The 17,976-nt window shown below is 32.7% G+C and overlaps 1 protein-coding gene across 3 annotated transcripts in view; it reads left to right on the forward strand.

The window, feature by feature from the left end:
• POPDC1 (popeye domain cAMP effector 1) overlaps window positions 1-17,976 on the forward strand; it is a 60,174-nt gene that overhangs the window by 18,136 nt on the left and 24,062 nt on the right. For 2 of the 3 annotated variants that reach the window (XM_074310193.1, XM_074310194.1), the window contains exons 7-8: window positions 12,552-12,719; window positions 14,494-14,635. In XM_074310193.1, coding sequence (XP_074166294.1) covers window positions 12,552-12,719; window positions 14,494-14,635 — 310 coding nt within the window. Of the gene's footprint in view, window positions 1-12,551; window positions 12,720-14,493; window positions 14,636-15,211; window positions 16,403-17,976 lie in introns of those variants that run through there. The other variant, XM_074310195.1, reaches the window with a different exon arrangement.

The following is a 17,976-nucleotide window of genomic DNA, read 5'->3' on the forward strand; positions in this document are numbered from 1 at the left end:
TCAGAAAGGAATAACTACCTCATTACCTGACACTCTCTTCTTTTTTATGTAAAGAAAAAAAATGCTGGTCTCTTTTTACTAGTAACCATTATTTCATTAATGCTACAAAGATAGTGAAGGAAGTTTGTTTGTTTTTTTCCTTAGTTGCTGTTTTCCTCACTTCTTGGCCAAGCAATAACATTGATTCATTCATACTTGAAAAGATCTGTGATTTCATCAGTGTGGGTACCCTTTCCATCTTATCTTCTTGCAACAAAAAGCTGTGAAGTATGAAATTTACAAATGGCTAAGATATGAGAGGGCTGAGTATTATGGAAAATATGGATCTTGAAATATGGATGGAACAGTAGAACAGAACAGGCTGGCATAATTCTTTATGTAGAGGTAACTAGGAAGAAGAGGTCAAATAATAGGTCTTGGTGAAATTTCATATTTTAGGACTTTATATAAAAAAGTTTTTGAGGAAGGCAGAGATTCAGAACTGTCAAGTCTTTGCTAAAGTCTTACCTTAGTACCATTCTCTGAGATTATCCCCACTTTATCCTCTACAAATCTTATTTGTACATTGTTGTTTGCATATTATCTGTTTTATTAATTTTATAATTATAACATTTTTGACAGTACATATGCATGGGTAATTTTTTACATTATCCCTTACACTCACTTCTGTTCTGAATTTTCCCCTCCTTCCCTCCATCCCCTCCCGTAGATGGCAGGCAGTCCCATACATGTTAAATATGTTATAGTATATTCTAGATACAATATATGTGTGCAGAACCGAATTTTTTGTTGCACAGGAAGAATTGGATTCAGAAGGTAAAAATAACCTGGGAAGAAAAACAAAAGTGTAAACAGTTTACACTCATTTCCCAGTGTTCCTTCTCTGGGTGTAGCTGATTCTGTCCATCATTGATCAATTGGAACTGAATTAGATCTTCTCTATGTTGAAGATATCTACTTCCATCACAGTGCATCTTCATACAGTATTGTTTTTGAAGTATATAATGATCTCCTGGTTCTGCTCATTTCACTCAGCATCAGATCATGTAAGTCTCTCCAGAGCTTTCTGAAATCATATTCCATAACATTCATATACCATAATTTGCCCAACCATTCTCCAATTGATGGACATCCGTTCATCTTCCAGTTTCTAGCCACTACAAAAAGGGCCGCCACAAACATTTTGGCACACACAGGTTCCCTTCCCTTCTTTAGTACTTCTTTGGGATATAAGCCCAGTAGTAGCACTGTTTGCATATTATCTTTCCCGTTAGACTGTGGTTTCCTTGAGGATGGAGACTGACTTTGTCTTTTTTTTACATCCTTAACACTTAACATAGTGCCTGCCACAGAGTAGGTCCTAAACAAAGGTCCTACCATTCCTGATAGCAAAGTAGTTAACATTAATATGTTTAAAACTGCTGCTTCACTTACTCTCTCAAAGTAATTTTTTTCCATTAGCTTAAGCTATTTCTTCCTGGAAATTAAGTTAAAGAAATTTGATTCTTAAGATAGCATGGCTTCTTAAAAGATAGTAGTCTTGGCTTTTCCAGAGGCTTCGCTCATCATATCTCTGTAGGAAGTGCTTGGAGGGCCATTTCTCAGTGAGCAAATGGATTATTATTGATGAGGATGATAATGGTAGTGGTGTTTATAGAAAAGAAACCTTTGATATTTGCAAAATACTTATTATAATTTGCTATCTCATTTAATCTTTGAAATAACCCTACTAGATAGATACTATTATTTCCACTTTATAGATATGGAAGTTGTACTTCTAAAAAGTTGACTTTATAACTAATAAATGTCTAATTTGGAAGTCAAATTTCAGACTTCTTGACTCCCAGTCCAGATCTTCATCTCATTTGCCATGTTTAAGAGTTCTACAATTAGAAAAAGGCATGGCTAATGTTAAGACCATGAGAAATATTAGTTTTGTGATGTCAAAAATTATATTATTGACAAAGCTCAAGAATAAAAATAGTCCTCAGATATCTTTGTCATTTGCCAGCTAGTCCACAGATGGCTAAGTCTGTACTTGTAGTCAGCTCTCTGTTACCTATGCCAATGAAAGGATGATTGAAATCCATGGATAATAGTTCTTTTCTCCTCCATTTTAGCCATAAATTGTAACCTTTCCTTCCAGAGAATATTGAACAAGTGTCTTATAACAAGTGCATAATTGAGTGTTTGCATGTTTATTATTTTTTTATTATTTTTTAAAATAGTGTAGCATAGACGTAAAGCATAAGACCAGAATTCCTAGGTTTAGATTTTACTGTATTTTTTGTCTGATTATAGGCCTCTTCTCTCCAAAATGAGGTTAACAATTCTTGCCATTCCCACTTTTTAAGGTTCCTTAAAAAGAAAATACTTTGTTAAAGCAGTTAGATGGTGTATTAGATATTGTATTGGACTTAAGAATCAGGAAAAATCTGAGTTTGAATCCTGCCTTAGACACTTACTAGCAGTGTGACTATGATCAAGTCTAATCAACCTCTCTCGGCCTCAGTTTTGCTATCTGTAAAACAGGAATAATCATACTTTTATTACAGAGTTGTGATGAGACTGAAAAGAAATAATTTATGTAAACATTGTAAACCATAAAATACTCTTAAAATTGCTATTAACATAAATTTTAAAGTATTATGGAAATGTAAAAGTTGTCTTTGTTGTCATAAAGAAAAAAAGAGAAATTGAACAAATATTAAGGCTAGAAAGAGAAGAAAGTCAAATAGATGGAATGATTGCCCCTTAGCCTGTAGCAGAGAATATAATTTGAGATGGCACTGCCAGAAATGCTATTTGTAATACTTATGAGGGGTGTGTGTGTGTGTGTGTGTGTGTGTGTGTGTATGTGTGTGTGTGTAACTGAACAGTCTGATAACTTGGCTTTCTGTTCTATCTCTTTCCATGGAGCACATATAATTTGTTAGGTAACTGCTTCCTAAAGTCACTAACAAGAGAACTCTAATCTCTTTGGGCTATAGTCTGTCTGGCAGTGGAACTATTTTTTATGTAAATTGAGGTTTCTATAAAACTTTTTATAAAAACTGCCTCCCTGCTGTTGTTTTCTAGCAAAATCAACAGCTTGTTCTGTGGCCTGAAGGCTTGGAAACCAAAGCTTTTTTGGCCCAAAGAGAGGTAGGGAAGGGGGGAAATTCTAGAAGAATGGATTTTTCCAGGGATAACAGCTTGCCTACTTTTGTTCCATATTTGCCAAAAATTCAAACCCAGAGGAGAAGTGGCCTGGCTGATTTCACAGGCTGTCAAACTGGTAGGAAGTGGGTGAACTCTTAAGTTTTAACCAGGACTCACATAAAACAGGATCTTAATTTACAAAGGCAAAACTTCAAATTATGCAGTAAAGTAATTCCATCTGTCACTGGCCAGTTTCCAACCTTATACTTTTAGTACCTAGTATACTGTTCCAAGCACCCTATGGGAATTCAATAAGTATTAAGAGAATGAATAAACCTTTTTCTCAGGACACATTCCCTTGTTCTTGGTGTACATAATATGGCACCATGCCCAAAAAGATTAGGTAAATTTTCCACAGAATGAAGACAGCCAAAACTTCATGACTAAACAGAGTTCCATATTTCCCATTCTACCATGTTGAGAAATTCCTTCTTTTTTTGCCCTTTTCATACTAGTATTTTTTATTTGTTTGTCAAATCCACTTTCCTTTTTTCAGTGACAAAGAGTCTAAGAACATATGTTTTTTATGGCCAGAAAAACAAACAGGAACTGTTTTTCTCAAAATGTTAAGAATAAAGAAACTGTTGATGTGTGGCCATGAGTGGCTTGAATAAGCTACAGTCTCATTATGTTGGATGAGTTTAGAATCTAAAGTCGGTAGTTGCTACACTGTTTGCCAGGCAGCCCCTCCCCTGGGCATGGACCCAGGAGAGGAAGGTTGTGAAGGTTTACTGTTATTCCAAAACCAAAAGAAATCCTTATGTTTCTAACTTGACACCATTATGAACTATATTTTCTCAGCAGGAACTCAAATACAGCATTGAAGAGAGACCTGCTAATTGGTCTGGAAGCAAATTTAGTCTACTGTAGCTTTGAAAATTCCTGGAATCTATTATAAAACTTTCATGTTTTATAAAAGTCTATTGTCAGCTAACTGGTAAGACAGCTCTGCTTTTAGATAAAACTGCTCAGTTAGCAGAAATAAACCATTACCCACAAAATTGAATGACCTTAGTTATAATGCTTGTTACTAACCCCACATTGAAACAATCTCATGGGGAAAAGAAAGATTTACCTCTCAAACCTTGCAGACATATCTTATAGTAAAATCTCATTTTGAATTCTTCTTAACTCAAAATTTGTCACCAATTAAGGACTGAACTGAAATATACCTTTATGCCATTTGTGGAAAAGGGATTTTATAAGTAAATTAGAATAGAAGATTTCAAAAAAAATGTTTAACTTTACAAAAAGACTTGAGTTTTCAATTATTTTAAAACTAATATTCATATATAAACATAATTTATGAATTAAATGTAATTATTGTCCCTTAAAGCAATTCAGTTAAGGATTTCTTCTTGATTACATTCTGTTTCTTTATTTTTAGTTATTTAAAGAATTAAAGTTATATTTCCTTAAAAATTATCCCATACTGGGGCAGCTAGGTGGTACAGCGGATAGGGCACCAGCCTTGAATTCAGGAGGACCCGAGTTCAAATCTGATCTCAGACACTTAACACTTCCTAGCTAGTGACCCTGGGCAAGTCACTTAACCCCAGCCTCAGGGGGGAAAAAAATTATCCCATATTTAAGATTCTTCCCTATCCAGACCACTTTTTTTTTAACCAATTAGACAACAGTTGTAAGTCATCTTTCTTTTCAATCTGGTTCTATACTCTTAGAATCAAGATGTCTTGCTAATTTTAAATCTTAGAACTAGATAGGACTAGAAGTAAGTTTTAAAAGAATATTTGTTTATGTGTTGTAAAAATCTGTAAATAAAGTCCCAGACAAAAAATAATAATTTTTAAATGGATGCATAGTTTCTAGTTTGTCAATTTTTTTCTGTTCTTTGATTTTTCAGATTAATAATAAAGTTATTCTAAGTTAGTCTTTTAGACAAATACTGCAGAAAGTGGATATGTATGTGTGTGAGTATGTATATATATATATATATATATATATATATATATATATATATATATATATATATATGCATCATTACACATAGAAAGCATTTAATAAAAGCTTACTAGATTTAATTGAACTTCCTGTAAATAACAGATATTCTACTTTCTGTGAACTGCTCTTCAAATATTTGAATTTGAATGTCATAACCCCCCAAGATCTTGTCTTTTCCAAGCTAAATTGCCCTATTTGCTTTGATCGCTCCTTAGACATATGATCTTGAATTCCTTCACTATACTGGTTGATAATCTTAAGAAATATATTAACTTTTTAGGATCCATCTTTTAATGTACCACCTAGAAATAAAGAAGTTTCTCCAGATATAGTCTGACCAGTGCAGAGTACAGCAATACCATGTAGGACTTTAGTCTTGAAAACTATGCCTCTCAGTATAATCTTGACTCACACTCAGTTTACATACTGCTAAAATCCCTAGACCTTTTTTTTCATATACTCTGCTGTCTACTAGATATTCTTCCATCTTTCACTAACAACATAGATTTTTTTGAATCCATAATTAATAATTTCTTTAAATTCCTATAAAATTTTTAAAAATAGATTTTCCTCATATTTTTATGTCAAGCTCTTTCTGGATCCTGTCTCTTTCAAATACCATATCAAGTAGCCTTTCCAACTTTGTGGCAGTGAAAAATTTAACAGATATTATTAGTAACAGAGTTATTAGTAAATATATATATGTATATATATATATATCAGTGTCAAACAATCATATCTAATGCAGTTCACTCTACCAGAAGGATCAAAAATGGTGCCTTCCACATTCCCAACTATAGCTCAAACACAATTAAAATGTAATTAGGAAATATTGAACAAAATAAAAATATATATAGTTAATTATATACAATACTAATCTGTAGTTTTCTATGTCAATATGCATTCCACAGTGATCCTTAGTGATCCTTGTTTCAATTGTACTTTGACACCACTGTGCTAGAGATCTTCTTCAGAGTGGACATTAAAATATTAATGACTTTTCTTTGGGTCTAATCATTCAACAGATTATGAATCCACTGCTTAGCACAAAGCCTAGCACATAATAATAGGTTCTTAATAAATATTGATTGATTGATTAAATCCATCTAACTTTTCTTTTATCTAGCCTACATCTTTCTATCTTTTACACAAAAATATTGTGAAACTATTACATGTTTTGCTAAAATCTAGTTAAAATATTATTCATAGCATTTCCCTATCTAATAACTTTACAAAAAATATGATTAATTTGGCATGACCTGTTTTAATGAAACCATATGTATGTATAGTATATAGTATTAAGTACAGTTCTTTTATGCCATTATTGCAGTTAAAAATAAAGTTTAAAATGAGTTAAACTTAAGGCAATGGTTTATTATTTTTCAGATATAAATGTATTTTTAAAAACTATCTTTGAATCCCCAGTGCAGAAATTCAGAGAGATTGTCCAAATATTAGCTGGTAGGATTTATTTATTCAATCAATCAATATTATTAAGTACCTATTAAGGGTCCAACACTGGGGATTTAGAAATAGAAACAAAACTACCCTAGGATAGGAGGATGCAATTTAAAAAAATGCAAATTTATTTCAGGAGGAAGGCACTATCAAATTGCAGGGATTTGGCAAAGCCTTTATGTAGGAGGTAGTGCTTGAGTCCATGCTATGCAGAACTCAGATATACTAAGAAATAAATACAATGAGAGGCTGATTTCCAGGCACAGGGAAAAAAAATCAATGCAATAGCATGGAGAGAGAGGACAGAATGTGGTCGTTCAGGGGACACTGAGTATGTCAATTTTTCTGAAACACAGAATGCATGAGGGGATTGATATAATAGAAGCGTTAGTTGGATCTAGATTATATGGGACTTTGAATACCAATAAGGAGGTTTGTAGTTTATAATAGAGGTGATAGAGAGCCACTGAAACTCTTAGAGCAAAGCTTCTTAAACTGTAGGTTGTGAGCCTATGTGGGATTACATAACAATGTAGAAAGTTGCAAAAAATTTGGCAAAAGTAAATGATTTCTTAATGCAGCAAACAAAAATAAATTCAAAATCAAATGTGTAATGAATTTAAGGTTTGCCCATGTTGCATCTCCCTACTTTGTTGCAACCTTGGTTCTGAACACACAACATGCTTACTTTGCACTGTGCATGCGTAAATGCTGCCAGGAAAACCTTGGCTCAGATTTGAGACAGGTTCTTGTAAAAATTTCTTAGGCAAAAAGAGGCCATGAATGGAAAAGGTTTAAGAAGCTCTGTCCTAGAGTAGAAGACTGACTTAGATCTGCATCAGAGTAATATTAATTTGGGTTTTTGTAGAGAAAGGATTGAAGGGGAGAAAGGCTTGAGACAGAGAACATTTAAGAGCTCACATACAGCAATAAAATATTTTTCTTAAAGCCAGTTGTTTCCTACATTACTATTTTATCGCTTTTCTGTACTGCATATAAACTGTATTTTCTAGAATAACTGATGGTTATTTGTAACACTAACGGATGTCTTAAGCTTTCTTCAGTCACCCTCCAGCTTTTGTCAAAATAGTGTGACTACTGTAGTCCAGTCCTCCTGAAGTTTGCCTGCTTTCTTCCTGATGTCTACAAAGTCAACAATCGTATTATATTTATCTATTCTTCTAATTCTCTAAGTCCTAATGAGATCAGCCTTTCAAACTCCATTCCTTATGCATCAGGCTCTAGAGATGGTTCAGGATGGTTCAACTATTATCTGTATTGGTGGTATACAAGAAGTTGATACAAGTCAATCTTATTGTAATTGAATCGATGTATTTACTATTTATTTGTTTTTAGCACTTCTTTTTAAAATTTTTTTATTAATTTTATAATTATAATTTTTGACAGTACATATGCATGGGTAATTTTTTGCAATATTATCCCTTGTACTCACTTCTGTTCTGAATTTTCCCCTCCTTCCCTCTATCCCCTCCCCTAGGTGACAGGCAGTCCCATACATGTTAAATGTGTTATAATATATCCTAGATACAATATACGTGAGCAGAACCGAATTTCTTATTGCACAGGAAGAATTGGATTCAGAATGTAAAAATAACCTGGAAAGAAAGACAAAAGTGCAAACAGTTTACACACATTTCCCAGTGTTCCTTCTCTGGGTGTAGCTGATTCTGTCCATTATTGATTAATTCTTCGCTATATTGAAGATATCCACTTCCATCAGAATACATCTTCATACAATATCGTTATTGAAGTGTATAATAATCTCCTGGTTCTGCTCATTTCACTTAGCATCAGTTCATGTAAGTCTTTCCAGGCCTCTCTGAAATCATCCTGCTGGTCATTTCTTACAAAGCAATAATATTCCATAATATTCATATACCATAATTTACCCAACTATTCTTCAGTGGATGGTTTAGCACTTCTTTTACCTTTATGTTTCTCCAACACTTGGCACAGTACCTTATTTAGTAGGCATTTAATAAGTTCTTGTTGACTGATTCTATTATGTATTTTGTATTAATTTGTATTTGTGTACTATGATAGCTAATACATCATATGATAGAGTCAAGATCTTGATTTATAACCAAAAAATTACCAAATTTTATACACCTAACTGTCTGAGCCTATACAGAAAACCAAGATACAGAAAAAGGATTTATGTGTATAAATATATTTTCAGTAGTTCTTTTTGTGGTAGTCCCAAATTGGAAACTAAGTTGGTGGTTTTATAAGACACCTGTTGGAAACTGGTTAAACACATTGTGGTATAGAATTGTAATGAAATATTATTGTGCCATAAGAAATGATGAAATGGATAATTTCTGGAGAAATTGGAAAAATCTTTATGAATTGATACATATTGAGCAGAACTAAAATAGTTTATACAATATTGACAACATTATAGAGAAAAATAATTTTGAAAGATTTTAGAATTATCATCAACACAGTAAACCATGAATCCAAAAGAATAAAGATGAAATATACCACCCTTTTCTGACAGAGAGATGATGATCTTAAAATAAAGAAAGAGACATTTTCAGATATGGCTAATTCAGAAATTTGCTTTGTTGGATTTTTCAGCTATATATTGAGGGGCTATTTTTTCTTTTTTTGTTAAATTGTCAGGGAGGGAGGGAGGAACAGAGAGAATAAATAAATTTTTTAACTTTGTTGATTTAAAAATAAAAATAATAAACTATATAAAAACCAAAAGATTTTGACAAGTCAAAGCATTTGGCTGAATCTAATAAAATGAAATTAAATTTGAATAAATCTAAAATGTTATTCTTAGAAACAAAAAAATTAACTTCATAGTATAAGACTAGAAAAATGCTTAGAAAGTAGCATCCTCCTCAACAAGTTCTGATACATAAATTTTAGTTTTTCAGAAGATCTTGGTCTTTTGGCAAATATTTATTATGAATACTAAAATAGAAGATGATCAAATGTCCTATGAAATTATTCTTGTCACAATTAAATTATTTCTGCTAAGTGCATTATTTTTCTCTGCAAAGAGAATTTCTGGGCCATCCTTCCATTTAGTTGTAGCATTATACTTATTTTCTGGTTTTGTTCTCATAAACGTAAAATATTAATATAAGTAAGTTCTTTCAATAATATGTTTATTTATACAAGAATCTTACATTTAGAATACCAAGAAAAATTATAAGTGAAAATGAAAAAGATGGGGAGGAATATTGTTAATGGGTTATAAACATAATATGAAGCATCAGTGTGATGGGGGACCAAAAAAAGTTAATGAGATCTTGGACTGGATTAAAAGAAACATAGCTTCCAGGAAAAGAGGGGCACAGCTCTACTGTACTCTGGCTTTGTCAAACCTTATCTGAAATACTTTCTTCAGTTCTGAATATTACATAAAGACAATGATAAACAGGATAATACCCCGAGGAAAGCAGCTAGGTCAATAAAGGACCTTGCATCCATATTATGAAAGGATCAGTGAAGAAGCTTAACACAATTTAGCCTGGAAAAGAAAAGGGTTGAAAGAGACATGATCATTGTCTTCAAATATCTGAAGGACTAGCAAGGAGAAGAAATATTAGAGTTCTTCTATTTGGTCCCAGAGGATGAAATCAGAAGTTATAGGTAGAAGTTGCAGAAGAAAATTTAGGTTTGACATCAGGAAAAACTTCTAAACAGTTTAAGCTGTCCCAAAGTGGAATGAGCTGCTGGAAGTGGTAATGGTTTCCTCATCTCCAGTGAGAAGCTAGTTGATCACTTGTCCGGTGTATTACAATGTGGATTCCTTTCTTGTATGGTTTTAATTAGATAGTTGCTGAGATTCTTCTTACTCAAATTCTTTGCTTCTGTTCAATGACTTGCATTGATACTTCACCGAAGGACAAATGTTGGTATTTTTAAAAGCTGGATCTTTGTTTTAGAGAGGAGCTTGGATTCATTGAAATAACTGTATACTTTCCCAAAGGCAATTTGGTCTGCTATTGACCTAATCTTCTTTTGTCCAACTCACTACCTATTAACCTGTCTTAAGATATATGTCCTCATAGACAAGCTCTTTGAGTAGCCTATCTAGCATTCTTCATTTACTTATTTTTTTCTGTATCAGTAGATACACTGTATTAAATAGTTATAGTTTTCATTTTCTACAGTATTTGGGGGCTTAATGTGTAATTGTATCTGAAAACAGAAGAATTTAGAGAACTACAGTTGTAATTGATAACGAGTATTGGATTTGGTTTCAAGAAGTCCCTAATTTGGACTTCTTCTCAGACACTTATTAACTCTTACCTCAGGTTTTTCATTTAATTTCTTTAAGCTACAGTTTCACCTGTAATATTAAGGGGTTGGACATGAACTCTAATTTTTTCCAGCTCTAAATCTCTGATCTACTGTTACAGAGAAGTTCAGTTCGGAGTCCCCTTCCCCCTCCCAAAAAAAGCCCAAATCCTCTGCATCTCTGAATTGTCATATGACTTTCTGATGATGTTATCCTAAGGAGCCCTGGTCCTTGCCATTTGCCCAATTGCTGCATTCTTAGAACTTCCAGATCTTTTCCATTTGTTCTATAGGTAAACTTTTCTTTATGTAATTATGTCCTTATTTTAGTATGAGCTTCTTAAGAGCAATAACTAGATTGCTTTCCCTACTTGTATCTACTTATTTAGTGCAGTGCCTAGTACATAGTGAGTGCTTAAATTCACTCATTCATCAAATCACAGCTTTCCTATTTAGTCTCTGACTTTAAACAAATCAACTTATTGGAGCTCAATGAATTTGAGAGATTTGATTAAATGAATTCCTAATATCCCTTTTTGTTTTTAAATATTTCACTGAATCCATTATCTCCCTCTTAAAAAGGTTAAGCCTTTTAACTTGATAAATATCAATTGTTTAGGAATAGAAGTGTCCAGAGAGGAGGGAGAGAAAATTGCTTCATTTTTATTGTTCCATAAAAATCCCAATATTACAAAGAAGTTAGTGATGTGTTTATTTTATGTTGGGGTTGGGTTTTTTTTTTAGATTAATAGTAGATAAGTTAACCTTTCTAGAATTCTTTCTGAAGGCCCAGAATTTAATTTTCCTCTATTGGTGAACGTGCTTTATATTGGAAATACTAAATTTTATTAATTTTTTCTATAATCAAGTTTAAAATGAAGGTCTGGGTTTTTAAGCTCCTATCTTCCAGTTTGCTAAAGTGATTGGTCCTGATGGATCACTCATAAAGTAGTACTAACTGTATTGCTAAAGACTAGAGCTAGTTTCCTATCCCTTCTTCCCCACTTCTGCCCCCAGCAAAAGTCACTTCACTAGTCAAACTTTTCCTTTGATAGCCAGCCAGTGATACCAAACTAATTTGCACAAAAGCCAGTTACTAGAAATGAAATAATTTGCAAAGCTAACCTAGTTCATTTATCCAGTTTTTGCCCTGAGAAGCTTGTTTCTGTTTCTTTAAACTTTCTTCTGAAGAGCAACAGCCCATAAATCATTCCTGCACCAGGAATATCAATTCACCACAGGTTTCTGATCAACATCACAAGTGATGTGTATATTGAACAACTCTGATCTATACCTAGATATCCTGGAAGGCTGCCCCTCCAGTCCCTGGTATTTTGTCTTTGTGCTGTTTACAAGATATCTCAGATGTTAAAAGTGTTATACACATCTCTGTAAGGTTGTTTTTATTTAGTTGAGTAATTGTTTTTGAACTGCTTAATATATCTCATTATAATTTTATACACACAGCAAGAGATCTGTGTATTGTGAATCTGTTTTGAATTAATTGAACAGATTAAATAAATAATTGTTAAAATAATAATTTCTGTAAAATAATTCCATTTCTCCTTTCCTCTAGCATGGTATAGTCACAATTCATAACCAAATCTGTTCATTCTCTTCCCCCCCAACCATGTATGTATTTTTTTCAGGTCACCATTGTTGCAGATGATACTTGTAGATTCTTGTGCTGGTCAAGAGAGAGATTAACTTTTTTTCTGGAATCAGAGCCATTCCTTTATGAAATATTTAGATACCTTATTGGAAAGGATATCACAAATAAATTATACTCCTTGAATGACCCCACATTAAATGATAAGGTAAGTCACAGTATTTCAGAGTTAAAAGGTACCTTGGTCTTTTATGTTTATTATTTTTCTCTTGTAAACACACACATGCACATACTATAGTTTTTATACTTAATGCAATAAAAATTCCCAAAAGGTATCACATCTACACTGATACCTATAATGTCACGAAGATAACTTTGGGTTCTCAATACCTGTCAATTGGAAAAAAAAAACTTTGGAAGAATGCACCATGCTGAAAAGGCTTATAATATTGTATATATTTTGCCTAAGGATCAGCCTGGCCAAGTTCCAAGAGGTTCATTATCAGAAGGTTGGCCAAAAAGTGATGAATGTTTAAATCATTTTCTAAAGCCTAAAAGGTTTGCAATATGCATGGCTAATGGAGAATTTTTTTCATAGGTCTGTTCATAAACAACATATATATTTCAAATCTTTGTGAATAGAATCATACTTAGATGTTTAAAGAAAATCTGTACTAAAGCATTTTGTAATTATGATATTTGTCATTAACATTGTAAGGTTGGAAAGGCTCATCATTTCCTTCTAAATCAGGACCTCTAACTTGGAAGGAGATAAAGTCACAAGTATTAAAAGGGAGGTGTTCCAATTATTTCTAATATTTCAGTTCAGAGAGTTTCCAGCCCCTTCCACTTCCCCACCATGAATATCCGAACATAAGCTTTCTTCCAGAGAGGAGCTTGTCATTATCTTTTTTTTTTCCACACTCATCCTATCCACATCGGTGTAAAGTCTGTATCTAAGCTTGTGATTATTTCTTTTTATGGGGAAAACTGTTACCTTAGCAACCAAGTCACTAACAGTCCATTTCTTTTGTAGGTATTGGTTATCATTGAATTACTTCCTTGCTAACCCCTACAGTTGTACATCCTCTTTAGGCCAATCTCATCTATAAAACCAGTTAATTTATCCTTCCACACAATTTGAACACACAAAATAGTTTATATAAAACAGAGGTATCCTTATAACATTATAAATGATGATCTCCTTTTTCTGTTTTATGAATTTGGGTTTTCAGAAACTAGAATTCTCGTGGTAAAGTACATCAAAACTATTTTGAGAACAACTCCCTCCCATGTTTTTGCTCTTGTTAATTTGTTTTGGATTGATGTACAAGTAGCTTCATTTGTTTTTCTACTATCTCTAATAGTTCTCTCAGTACTGACTTGTCTACTCTTGCATTTTTGTTTTGTTTTGGAATATGTGACACATACTATAAGTCTACCACCAACAATAATAGAGTAATACAGCAAATATATATTTCATAGATAAATAGTATTGCTGAAAAGTTCATTAATTTCCCAAAATAAATAGTTTACTTCATATAACATTTCTTTTAAAACATTAGCAATCAATCAGGAAGTATTTATTGAGCATCTTTCAGGTATCGTGCTAGATGCTGGAAAAGATTTTGTGTGTGTGTGTGTGTGTGTGTGTGTGTGTGTGTGTGTGTGTGTGTGTGTGTTGTCCCAAAAGTCTTAGTATAGTTTAAAATTTAATACAAATTAATATACGATAAAAGTTGGTACATTTTATTCTTCATTATGTGTTTTTATATAATTTGATAAATATTCTAGTACATTGAAATGGTAAGTTTTGTTAGTAAGTTTGGAGATCTGAAAAGGTAAAGACTTCCCTTAGAAAGGAAGTTAAATTATAATGAAGAAGTTGTTTAAATGCAGGGATAATCTGAATCTCTATTCAAGAATCTCATTTATTGAGTGTACACATTGAGATTGATACATCCAAAACCTTTGCTTTATAGAATGCCAAAAGGTTGGAACGCAAGCCCAGTCTTTGCTCGCAGATTTCAGTGATGCAAATGAGAAACAGTATGGCTAGTTCAAGCGACAGTGAAGATGGATTGCAGCACTTCCTCCGGGGGACCTCCACTGCATCTTCTATTCGTAAGTAACCGTATAGAGTGATGAATTAAATGTATGTCTTGATTTTAAATGGTCCTCCAAAAAATGGCTCTTATGCAGAAAACATTTGGTATAAGCAAATGGGAATGGAAAAATGACAAAAGATGGTTAGTTAACTTCTTCATCCAGAGACGGTAAGTATATAACAGAATGCTATATACTTGTTCTCTTAATTTTGCAAGTAAATAATTATTGGATCATTCTTAAATAATGGAAAAATAAGAAAAAAAACCAGAGCTAATTAATTATTATGATTCTTACTTTATACACTAGCCTATATTCAAAGTTTTAATCCATTAAACCACTTTAATTAAGCCAATGCATTTATCCATATGTTCATGGGGACCTAATTTGATAGTTAATTTCTGTTATTTAATTTGAACTTTTAAGTAAAACCTCTTATAGATCTAGCTATAGTAATGAAGACAGCTAGATATTTGTATCTTGGCTGGTTGTTTCCTAATGTGAACAGCCAGGTGTTCATAGCTGTCTTGAAGTTTAACATCCCTGAAGATGAGTGGGAAAAATTAACAGCTTTTTGTGGATGATACCTTTCAGACTACTCTAGCTGCTGATGGTACAAGACAACAATTTACCCAGGGAAGACTTGCCTGTGACTAAGATAGTTAAAAGACAATTAATGAACACTAACAACATAAGTATATGCTGAAGATCAAAAGCTAAATTATCATCCCTTGCCTTCTGGACTAACATTACTACTGCTACTACTACTGCTACTACTACTACTACTTACTACTATCACCACCACTACCACAACCATCACCACCACCACCGCCACCACCACCACCACTGTTTCTGCTGCCACTGCTGCATATTGAGAACCATTCAGCAAATCCAAAGAAAAATGTAAAATCTATGGATTTCTTATGTTTGCATGTACTGAATGATTTCTATTGATGTTTTGGACTAGATTTTAAACTTCAGTTAATTTTAAACTACAAAAAAACACGTTTATCTCCCAAGCCTAAGTGTTTGTGTGTTTTAATCTTATATTATTTATATGTTATGGGTAAATTAAGTCAAAGATTCTAGTTATTAATGAATTCATGGAAAAAATTATTTCTAAGGTATATAATATGTACAAACCTTCAAAGAGTCTTTAAGGCATGGACAATATTTGTTGTTGACCAAGAAAGTCTATATTTTCTGTTTCACTTCATATTCAAAATGGTGAACAGTTGTCTTTAGGCTTCTTCCAGTATAATTTCCAAAGGAGTTGACAGATTTTTACTAAATTTAGAATACCTCCTAAAGAATGTGATGGTTAAAAAAAAAGAATGTGATGGTAGAACTTACTTCATTTTAAGATTGTCTACTATCTTGAAACAATATGAAACAATACTTGAAAGCAGAATTTTTTAGATAGGTCTATGTGCTAAATGTTTTATGGATTTCATTGAACTTCTACAATTGAGATTGATACATTATTACTGAACTGAGTGAGGCCTCATAAAACTATTAAAAAGGTAGTATTGAAGTCAAATGTTAAGATCCATTTGGATAAACTTTTCCCCAATTGAATAATTTGTTATTCAATATTATTCCATGATTTAATTCTAGATTATCACTGGCTATGTACCAAAAGCAAGTCTCAGAGGATATATAGTTATTTATATGTTATGACCTTTTATTGTAAGAGATTTTTAATAGAGCAAAATAAAAAATTTAAGGAAAATAGTTTCAATTTGTTGGTTCATTTCATTGTACAGTAACTTTTCTCCTGGGAACAGTGACATATGTAAGTTCTAATTTCTTTTGTACCTTTCTAACAAAAATAGTATAGAATGTTTTTGGAATATGTGGAATTCTACATATGAATGGATATAACAAAATTAAACCCATATTCTATCCCAGATTGTCTGAGATCACATCAACCACATCAGTCTAGAAATCTTTCATATTTTGTTTTGAAACAAAGTCTTTTAATCAGGAAAGATCAGGATTCTCATCCTATTAATCTCCAAGTCATTCAGTTGCCATTCATTTAGTTCAAAACAGTCAAATGACTCAGGCCTTAGAGTGTCAAGTCCTGCTCATCCAAGACTGATCCCTTTATTCCACTTTCTTTTCTCTAATATCTCTTGTAATAGTTGTATAGATTACCTTAAATCTAAATGCTGCCTATCTTGTGGCTACTTCTGAAAGAGACAGCATCTCCTAAAAGCAAAGCAACTGATGAAAAAGTATTAGGAAGGCTTTTCTGTCAGTAATGGCAATGCCAACAATAGCTGAGTGCTGAACTATCTCGTATGAACCAAATGATGATGGTGGTGATGATAGCTAGCTTTTAGATAATGTTCTAAAATTTCAAAGCACTTCACATATACAACTTTGTTTAATCCTCAAAAACACTCTCTGGGATAGGTCCTATCATTAAACCCATTTTTACAGATGCATTATATGATATGAAGATATAAAATGATTTGCACAACTAATAAGTATTGGAAGTGCAAGGTATTCCTGACTGAGTCTGTCTGTTATTCAGTCCACAATATTACCTGATGCTTGCTCATGGACAGCTATAGGTTTGACCAGTTTTCTTCTTAAATGACTGTTGGTAAATAATTTTCCCTACCTTGATTTGATTTCTATAGTTTTCCTTTTCCTTCATCATCTCATTGACTGTCACAGTCACAACTGTGCAGCTTCAGGGATTCCCTGCCTATGCATTTTCTGTTTCAACACCACAAAATAAATTATCTGCAGGTAGTTTGTACAGGATTTTTCTGACTGCCTTTTTTAAATTTCTTGGCCTCTTCCCATACTTAATGGGATACTAGTATTTGAGTACTGAGAAATTGAAGCATATCAGCACATTAATATTGAATGTGAGCAGTTTCATTCCCTTTAAGAGGATTTTTCAGAACTCATCAAGGCCAGAATTTGATTCTTGATAGTATTTTTGGTTTCAGAGACTCAGTGGATCTTTAATGTGTTTTTTTTTTATTTTTCTGTTGAAACTCTCTTCAGCATAGCTTCTGATTTTACATATTTGGAAGTAAATGTTTTTACTATTAAATTTTATCCATATTACTGATTATGCTACTTAGAACTAGAGACACATCTATACACATATATAACATGATTTGATAAAGTGCCTATAACAAATATTCACAAATAATTTTAATTTTTCCTTGTTTTGGGTGAAGAAAAGTTGTGTGTGTGTTTTTATGTAATTTAATTAGAAGAAGGAACTCCCAGTTATATGAAACTGAGATCATCATTTGCTTTTGTGGATCATAGTTGTAGAAAATTGTCTCTAAGGAATTGAGTGATTAAGTTATTTGTCTAGTTAGTAGGTC

Source organism: Sminthopsis crassicaudata, chromosome 4 (genome assembly GCF_048593235.1).
Source record: "Sminthopsis crassicaudata isolate SCR6 chromosome 4, ASM4859323v1, whole genome shotgun sequence".
Classification (NCBI taxonomy): Eukaryota; Metazoa; Chordata; class Mammalia; order Dasyuromorphia; family Dasyuridae; genus Sminthopsis; species Sminthopsis crassicaudata.